This window comes from Sardina pilchardus, chromosome 14 (assembly GCF_963854185.1).
Source record: "Sardina pilchardus chromosome 14, fSarPil1.1, whole genome shotgun sequence".
Lineage (NCBI taxonomy): Eukaryota > Metazoa > Chordata > Actinopteri > Clupeiformes > Clupeidae > Sardina > Sardina pilchardus.
In genome coordinates, this window is record NC_085007.1 from 6,525,549 (window position 1) to 6,535,548 (window position 10,000).

The window sequence follows — 10,000 nt, forward strand, 5'->3', positions numbered from 1 at the left end:
TCTCTCCCTCCCTCCCATCTGCACCCCTCTATCTCTGTCACACACACTTCCACCCCCCGTCTGCTCTCTCTGTGCACTCTCTTCCTCTCTCTTTCTCTCTCTCTCTCTCTCTCTCTTTATCTCTCTCTTCCTTTCTTACTCTATCTCTCTCTCTTTTTCTCTTTGTTTCCTCCCCGAAGATCGCTGATACACATGTACTGTACACATCGGCACTCTCAAAAATACTGCAGACATACACACACACATGCTGTGTCTTTTTCTCTTTCATCCTCATAGATATTCAGTACCTCTACACACTTGCACGTAACACCCTCCCCATCACACACACACACACACACACACACACTCACACAAACAGTCTTCTTCCTTCAGTCGCACAAAGAGAGGTCCCCTCTCACACTTGGTCTTTGTGCCTGATGTGTGTCAGTCCCAGGGGAAGGGAAGGCTAACTCCTCTGCTCCCCTCTCCTCTGCGGCGTGCTAATTGGAAACACAGAGATTACATTACTCTGCCACTGGAAAATATGCAGCTAATCTGACTGCAGTAGGACCGGTGGGACACAGCCATTGGCATCTTAGCCAGGAATTTAACACACACTTAATCACATTCCTTGGCAAATTAGAGTTTTTGTTTGCGGTTGATTTTTATGGCTGTACGGTTATATGATTGTGACTATTTCATTGTTGGATGGTAACCATTCCCTGCTGTTTTACAGCCAGAATGAAGATTTATTCAGTTGTTACCTGTTCAAGTCATAGGGATTCTGGAAGAAGTGCAGTACTGCTGCACTATGGTGCATCAGAGAGCAATGATGCATGAATTATGTTCTAATAATTTACCACAGAAAGTCAGATGATGTCTCGTTGGGAGAGGAAGGCCTTGCATCTCCCACACACACTGACACACACACACACGCACACACACGCACACACACAAACACACACACACACACACACACACACACACATACACACACACACACACACACATACATACACACACATCAGATCACATCAGAGAGAGTGTGTGTGTGTGTGTGTGTGTGGCTCCTGGTCCTGGATAAGGGCCATAATCAGGTTCTGGAGGCTTGTAAGCTCAGCTGCAGAGTGAGTCCCCTCAGCTGCCAGTGACTGGCGGCTCTGATGTGCGTGCCTGTGTGAAATCCCTGTCTGGTCGGGGAGCCTTGTTTTGAATCTTTTCATGTTGATGCAATTCAACAATGTTTTTGTGTTGCTCGTGAAGGCGCACAGAAAAAGAATACACACACACTCACACACACACAGTGTGCATACCCCTTCAGCACTAAGAGAAGGGAACAGTTTGTCCAGCTGGCTGAGAAGGTCCTGATAAAATGTGGCCTTTCTCTGTTTGCAGCAGACACACACACACACACACACACACACACACACACACGCACACACACACACACACACACACACACACACACACAAATATTTCTCTTTCTCATGCAAACTCATGCAGACACACACACATGGCCTTAGATGTCCGTCCGCCGGAACGTCCTGTTCCCCGTAGTGCTGAGTGGGTCTGTTTATTAACACACACACACACACACACACACACACACACACACACACACACACACACACACACACACACACACACACACACACATGCTGTTCCCTCACGCTGTGCGCAGAAGTGGGTTTCTCACTCACCTTCATGTCACATAATACTCCCTGGCACATCACGCACAGAGAGTTGTGGGGACTTGTCCCATCCATGATCCTCCTGGATCTATTTTGCGACTTCTGCGTTATTTTTGCATTAAACATTCAGAGCCTCTGTGCGTCAGTTTTCCTCTGAATGACAACTTATCTTTTGTTTTTTAATATGGCAGAGCTTTGGAATGGGTAATGAGAGCGGAACCCAAGCTGGCTGTGAAATTGCTTCTTTGGGTGCGTGTCCCTGTTTAAGGCTTCTGGTCGCCTTTTTAAGAAGGCTGTGTGTTGACTCCAAATCAAATAAAGAATCCTCTCTGCTTCGAAGGGAAGTAAAAGCCAGATAATTCAGCCGCTACAATATCATTTTCATGCCATAACGCAATTATCACTTCAAGGTCAGAGCTACAAGAGAGACATGATTAAACTCTTTCATACACACATTCGCATATTTCTCTCTTTTTCTCTCTCTTGCTCCGTCTCCCTCCATCTCTTTCATTGAACACATCCTTTGCTCCTATGATGGGCTTCCTTAATGAATGCCTGTTAAATATTTAATGAGGCATTAATGAGGCTTCTCTCCCCAGTCCAACTCTAGTCTGGCTCCCCACTGCAGTCCCCCCTGTGTTAAAGAGATTCGTGCTGGAGCTATGAGGAGAGATAACACCATTAAAGTGACAGCTGTGATGTATTGAATGTATTAGATGAGATCTCACCTGAAGAAGTCAGTGCTAGGTTCACACACATTCAGTACATGATAACAGCTCATTCCTGTAGGTGTAGTATTACCTGGTAGTTTATCGTTGGGGCTCGGCGAGTTTGGACATGTTTTCATGGGTTGTGTAACTCCTGTTCTGCCCATAAATTTCAGGAGGACCTGCGGTTCTTGGAACTTGGAATGTAGGAGCTTTCATGTAGAGTAGTGTGTGTGTGTGTGTGTGTGTGTGTGTGTGTGTGTGTGTGTGTGTGTGTGTGTGTGTACGTGTGTATGGCTCTGTTTCATTTTCTGTTTAAATTCAGGGGAACTTGCAGTCACAGAACATTGAATATGGAAGTGTTCACAGCAGTTTTTCTTTGTCCTCTTACAAATCTGGACACATTAGCCCTGGCGCTTCTGTCTCAAAAACGAAACTGGAGATTCACTTGACCCGATGACTTGGCTTAGCCCCTCTGGAGAAACCACTCTGCAGCGCTGAAGGATTTATTGTGGGCTGTTTCCATTAAGGCCCCTCTCCTTTGCACCACACTTCTGCTGTTCCGTCAGCCTGAATGCAGAGGCTTGGCTGACACGCAAGACTTATGGTCAGATTGCCCAGAACCTCACTGGACACCATGAAAGGGTGTAAAGCCCCTTGCCTGTCTTCTCCATGGTGACGTGAGTTCTCACAAGTAGGTCCAGATCATCAGGTTTCCAGGCCTGTGGGTAGGCATGTTTTTTTGGCAAGCCCCAGCTTGAGTCATCTGCAAAAAAGCTCTGTGACGAGGACAGCACTACGCAACGCTCTGCACAGAGCTCTCGGTACGGTGAGTATTCCCGTGCAGTAGAGCTCTGGTGTCAGAAACACGTCTGCTCGGCATCCAGACAGGACACGGTTCTTGGGTCCTGGCCAGCATTCCGCTGTGACCTCTGCTAACACCTTATTAGAATCAGATAGCTTTCATTTCCTCCGTGGCCTTCTGTAACACTAGCTCTTAATAAAGAGCTTTCACTGATGGGGGTTGGGATGGGGGGGGGGGGGGATTTAAACGCTCATTTCAGAGTGCCTTGAAGATCTTAGATTTTTTAAATTTCTATAAACGCTTCTGCGTTTTAAATATTCACGCTCTTTTGAGGGACCATGCATTTTTTAGAGGGCATAAAATCCTAGCCCACAGAAAGGAAGGAGCTTTATTGAGTGTAATCCTCCAGTCTGATTTCCTTATTTAAATGCCACCGCTTACCACTTAAGACATTACGGCTTACGTTTTATTATGCTTCCTAAAAAGCTCAGGCTGCATCGGTTTGATTATTCCAGGGATTTGGAATAAGACACAGGAAAGCGAACTAAGACATATACTGTATGCCTTAAAAAATAAATAGATAAATAATAATAATAATAATAATAATAATAATAAACTGATATGTTTATTGATAACGATTAATACACTATTGCCTTGTACAGTATGTCCAGGGCAAACTCAGCAGACTCCTGGGGATCTCTGGTTGTCTACACATCACAGCACACAAACGCTCATGGAAGAGTAGGCTGGTAATAAGTGAAAGGAAGGATGTTGACATTTGTAAAGCCAAAAGCTCTGAAGCAGTTATCACTGAGAAGTATCGCCCCTAAAACTTCAATCTATCTCAGTGTAAGTGAATGAATATAAAGCACTTTTACTTCCAAGGCAGGTTTGGTGTCAGGCTGAATGGGCTACTACTCTATTCATAGAATCCCATTCATATCTATCTAGGTTACAGTGTGCTCACTGCTGTACTCTGTCTGATTGATTGGCCTCCCTCCCCTGCTCTCAATCTGAATCTGAATCAAATCTGAATCTGAATCTGAATCTGAATCTGAATCAAATCTGAATCTGAATCTGAATCTGAATTAACGCCACCCTCTCCTCCTCTCTTGTGTTGCCAGATGTGCGGTGCAACTGCAGCGCTGAGGGCACGGTGGACTGTAACCAGGAGACGGGGCAGTGCGTGTGCCTGGAGGGCTACGCGGGCCTGCAGTGCGACGGCTGCGAGGACGGATACTTCAACAACGGCTCCACCGGCTGCCTGCCCTGCGGATGCGACTCCTTCGGCGCGGTCGGCACTCTTTGTGACAGGTAGGCGAAAAAGCTCTCTGACTAACTAACTAGTGTGTGTGTGTGGACTGAATTATACTGTATGTGTTTGTCATTGATTGTTGATGGAAACAATCGATTGCCATTAGATGGAAACAAGGTGCTTTCTATGCAGTTTGTTTTATGCGGGCAAACATGTTTGAGTCATGTCTGTGATCGCTTGGATGCTTTGTGACCTAAGATGACTGAATGGAGGGCGTGGTTGGCCCTCATGCCAATGGAGCTCTTTGTCTGCAGTCTGCAGTCAAATGCATACTGGTGTGGGTGTGTTTTTGTGAAGGTTATGTGTAAAGGACATGTAACAAAATAGATGATGTTATAGGACATGGAATAAAAGCACTGTCCAGTTGTTTTTGTTTGTTTGTTTGTTTGTGTGTGTGTGTGTGTGTGTGTGTGTGTGTGTGTGTGTCTGTGTCTGTGTCTGTGTCTGTGTCTGTGTCTGTGTCTGTGTCTGTGTGTGTCTGTGTGTGTCTGTGTGTGTCTGTGTGTGTCTGTGTGTGTGTCTTTTATGTGATGTGACCGCAAATGACTTTCCTTAAGCATTTTCATTGTGTGTTTCTGTCTCATACTGTAGTTTATTGCGTTCCACATTGTGCTATTAGTGTGGTCACTGGTGACAGAGTTGTTACTTTGCCCTCACTAACTTCAGCAGAATGTCCACCTTGGGCTTTTTGCTCCTGTTTTTCTGTTGGTATTTGCTGAGTTGTTGTTGTTGTGTGTGTGTGGCAGCTTGCGCAGTTTAGACCGGTGGGAGAAGCCACCTCAGGCATGGATGCATAAAGAACAACCTGGCTCTGATCCCAGGTCTCGGGAGGAAAAACGCCCCAATAATCCTGCTTCCTCCATAAATATCCATCCTTTTATATGGGAGCCGTCAGAAGCTATGGCCTGTATATGGTTACTTATGACCCCATTGCTGGGTTATGGGAGTGATATTTTGTGGCAAGGTGCAGCGTGCTCCGCTGCTATGACGTTTTAGAAGTGTAGCTGAATGATTTCATAGGCTGTTTGGCGCTGTCGAAAGGGTAATAAGGAGGCGTGATTGCGAGTGGCGTGAGATTAGCTCAAGGCGCTGAAATCCAGTCCATTTCTTTCAGTCACTTTGTGCTGACAAAGTCACACTTAACAGTGAAGGCCCAGTCTCATTTAGAACCCAGAACGGGCCCTTTGAGAGCCATTAAAGATCCTAGAAGGAACGCTCTGAAGAGGTCTGTGTAGCACAGTTGATAGGTCTTTGTCCATGTACATTGCAGTGCCTTTTTCACTGTGAAGAACCCCCCTTACTCATGAAAATAGTCTTTTAATTAAATATTAGTTCCTGGTGCTATGTGTTTTTTTTTTTTGTAAATCCTGGGAGTTCCTGTTTTGTTTATTCCTCCTGTGGAGACAGCCGGGGTACCTGTGTAGTGTACAATAAGATGAGTCCCCCCCACATCAGAGCCGCGTGGAGAACAGATCTGGGTCAGGGTTTCTGCTCGACTGGCTTGGGTTAGCGCGCCAGTCTGGTTCTTGCTCCAGTCATTTAAGCTCTGTTTAACCACCCCCTCCCCCACCCCACCTTTGATGGAGTGGTGAGCTCTGATGGAAAATCTGTGTGTTTACTGTCACTAGGAAGATGGTGGGAAGGGGTGGAGAGTGGGGGTGCTGAATATTCCATCATAAATCATGGCTTTTGGCTCAAGCATTCCTCTTCACCAAAACCAACCGTATAGTGAGCGGGTAGCCAGACAGAATGTTGCAGTGCTGTCCGCAGCAATGTAGTTTAGGTGTGTGCGTGTGTGCGTGTGTTTGTGTGTGTTTTGTATTGTGGTGTTGTTGCTGTTCTTCTTGTATGTCAGGTTACCTGCTTGCTTGGAGGGTGTGTGACTTCATCCTGTCTGTCCAACTGTGGGATGTTAAATTCAATCCATAGAGTTCTGGCCTCGTCCTTGGCCCACACAAAGAGAGGAGGGCCTGCTTCTGTTATTTGTTGACACCAATACAGTATGCCTGAGGGTGAAGCCTTCGCTTTGTCGCCACACCTAGAAACGCACACACAGTCACACAGTCTCACACACACAGACACACACACACACATACATACACAAATGAAATCTTCCCAGTCAACCACACTCGCACAGACATGCATTCAATAGTTCTCTTCAGGGTTGTTTGACTCGCTGATCCCAATCACATCTCCATCTGACAATTGCATTCATATCTCAACACGTGCCTCCCATTTCTGTACAGGATCGCACAGGTGTGAAAGCATCTCTGGTATTCTGTCTCCAGTTATCTCTCCATCCTATTGCAGCATATGATGTCTTTATTTTTATATACGTATACTATGATCTATGTATCTCAATCTGCCGTTCCGCCAGTCTAGCAATCAATCTATGTCTACTTGTGACAATCTTGTCTGTCTCTCTTTTTTGTCTTTCTTTCTTTTTGTTCTTCACTTTCTCCATTTATCTTTCTTTCGATCTCCCACTCTATCAGACTTGTGTCCCTTCAGGAGTCGACCTTATCAAAGGATGTTAATCGTCATTGTTAATTAAATCCACTCTCAAATGTGTAATGTGGGGAACCACATATTGCAAAAAGGTATGTCCTATGGGGAGATAGGAATCTGGCCGGCTCCAGGCTCGTGCATACTCACTCTCGACATCTTCAAACCTGCCTCGCTGGCGGGGGGGAATGTGCTGCGTCTAAGAATACCTCTGACATTCTCCACCCGGAATCTGATCTCGGTATCCACTTCAGTCACTGGAGGACACGCAGGGGTTGTTGCTTCCCTCTCCGCTCTCCCAGGCATGGGGCTCCTCAGAGGCACGCTACGCTACGCTACCTAACCGTCTCGGCAGCATGCCCAGTGTGAGAGAGACGCGGTACAGGTGCTCGCCTCCTACTGAAGATGTGGAGGTCTCTGACTGCCTCCCAGGTGTTGCTCCTGTTAGCAGACAAGAAAACAGGGAAGAGAGAAGAGGTGTGGTGTGCAAGACTAATCTGATGACTGGAGGGGATAGACAGAGATGGCAAAACTGACAACAAAAACAAAACAACAAAATCCTGTTATTGGTTTTGTGTTTTTGGCTTGTTTGAATTGCAGTATTTTTTGGTTTTGTCAAGCTTAGGACGCCTGTGTCTACTTGAAAGTAAATCTTCCAAATCTCAAGCTTTCTCGGCTTGTTTTCCTTGATACGCTTTTCAGAACCAGAGACTGGCGAATTATAAAGTGTTTGGCTGCAGAATGTCAATTTGTCTCCGAGCCATTTGGCAGCTCTGTCCTGTTTCTCTGTGTTTTGGGTTTAAAATCGGGACCCAAATGGATGTAATGGTCCAACAGTCCCGGGTCACCGTACTCACCCCAACCACCATCTGTCTTCGTTCTATTACATAATAAATCGATAGTTAATTAGCTGCCACGGAGCACAAAGTTCAGCGGTGGTGCTACAGTAGACTATACGACCACATAAAGTGCATTGCAGCTCGTGGTGGCCTATTGTACAGCAGGATACATTGGTTGTTAATCTTAACCACCACACACCAAGGCTAAGGTTTCTTTAGCTTTAAATGGGATGACTCTCATCCACTTTTCTAGAGCCTGGTTCCTTGTGTAATGCTTAAGTTTGTTCGCATGCATTTGACAGGTAAGGAAAAGCATGGGAGAGGGGATAAGTTAGCCTTTGCCTTCAATGTTTGCGTGTATCTCTCTCTGCATGTGTTTGTGTGTGTGTGCTAGTGCACATGTGTGTTTGCATCCCCTCCGAAGAGGTCTTTGTGAGCCTGTGTCTGTGTGTGTGTGTGTGTGTGTGTGTGTGTGTGTCTAACAGAGCGTGCAAGTGTTGAGCGAGGCCTCTTCTGCCTGCGCACTGATACCATAAGCATGATGAGTAATTATAGCTTGCCCTGTTGCAGGGCCTATAGTTGGAAACTAGATCCATACAGTCATGCGAGGCTCAGCGAATCTCCGTGTTTGATTTGGAGCAGAGACAAACGGCTCAGACAGGAATGCTCTGTTTAAAATTCCCTCTTGTAGAGTGGAAAGGGAGGGGGGAAAAAAAACCTCTTTAATAATTCATGTTAACTTCTTAATCTCCCTCGTCAGCCCCGAGGTATTATGAGCGGGCTCTGGGACATCTACCCGCGTCTGCCAGAGTGCCCTTGTAAAAGGCCTTGCCACCACTCTGCCCGCGTAAACCAATACCTCCGCAGCGCTCCAGAGCCCTGAGCTGCTACTCCAGAGGATGCTGACGCCTGTCAGCGGCACTCATCAGTGCCCTTTTAGCCGCAATTTGGACATTCGCACTTTGATCCGCGCGATGCGGTGCCGAGCCAAAGCAGGATCGGTCCGTCTGTCGCCATGAGGGAGTCGCTCATACCCCCCCCCGTGTTTGGATATCAAATCAAGCTATGGTTTCTTTAAGACTCTTCGTGGGAGTAGCAGTGGATTAGATGAAACAAGATTAAAGGAAATTATTTTGGGATATTTTTCTTTACCAATGGCATGTGTAGAATTGAGCAGTTGACTTATGCAGCACATTTCTCCAGAGCTATCTTTGGGAGCTTTTCTTAGCAAATGGAAATGATGGCTTGTAATGATCCAAAAGGGCTGGAGGTGAGACCTAAGACCTGTGTGTGTGTGTGTGTGTGTGTGTGTGTGTGTGTGTGTGTGTGTGTGTTTGTGTCTGTGTGTCTATCGGAGTGTATCGAGCGAGCTCACCGCTGGGTATGAGTCGGCGCCAGGGGTGAAGCTGATCAATGGCCATGGCTGCACGAGTCACGTTTCTTGTGACCTTCCAGCACACAAACCTCCACCCGTATCTCCATCACACTTATAGATCCCATTAGTAGACAACAGGCTCTCTCCCTCCTGTACTCCTCTGTTTTGGAATGGAGATGAGACTTGCCTTCCCCACACACACTCTCTCGCTCTCAAGGACCCTACTGTATGTGTTCAGATCAAACATGAATGATACAGTGCTTCTCTCCCCATCATCTTCCCAACCACAGAATATGTTGTTGCGAAGTTGGGAAAAAAAGGCTTTGTCACTCCAGAAAGAGATGCTGCTGTCGCCTCGGTGAAGGAGGTCTTTCCCATTTCCTGAGCCATGAGGGCTGAAGGAGGACTATTAAAGGAGGCGCTGGCTGGCCTGGTGGATTCATGCCTGCGCAGTGTGGCCGGGCGATAGGAGGAGAGAATGCCGGTGGCGGCTCGGTGGTGAGGGCTGGATGGAAGGCGAAATTGGTACCCTCTCGCATTCCTGGCCAAGCCACAGAGCAGGAACGCTGATTAAACCGGGGAAGTGGCTCGGGCTCGCTCGGCAGCCTCCGCGACAATACGCCGCACTCTAGGACGGGCAGCAGCCGGCGGGCCGCAGCGTTGGGAGAGAGGGAGGCCCGAGCCTAACGCCTGGCGTTGCGTTTGCCTCGCGCCAACTCAGAGGATCACAACACTGCTGGCCACTGTCCAAGCTAAGACTCGGGTGAACACTGTAGTTGTCTGA

At 47.0% G+C, this 10,000-nt stretch overlaps 1 protein-coding gene across 1 annotated transcript in view; it reads left to right on the forward strand.

Annotated features, from left to right (window-relative positions):
* Positions 1 to 10,000, forward strand: part of si:dkey-220k22.1 (multiple epidermal growth factor-like domains protein 9) — a 106,221-nt gene that overhangs the window by 20,264 nt on the left and 75,957 nt on the right. Inside the window, exon 2 of the mRNA XM_062554731.1 lies at positions 4,307 to 4,496. Within this exon, the coding sequence (XP_062410715.1) occupies positions 4,307 to 4,496 (190 nt within the window). The remainder of the gene's footprint in view (positions 1 to 4,306; positions 4,497 to 10,000) is intronic.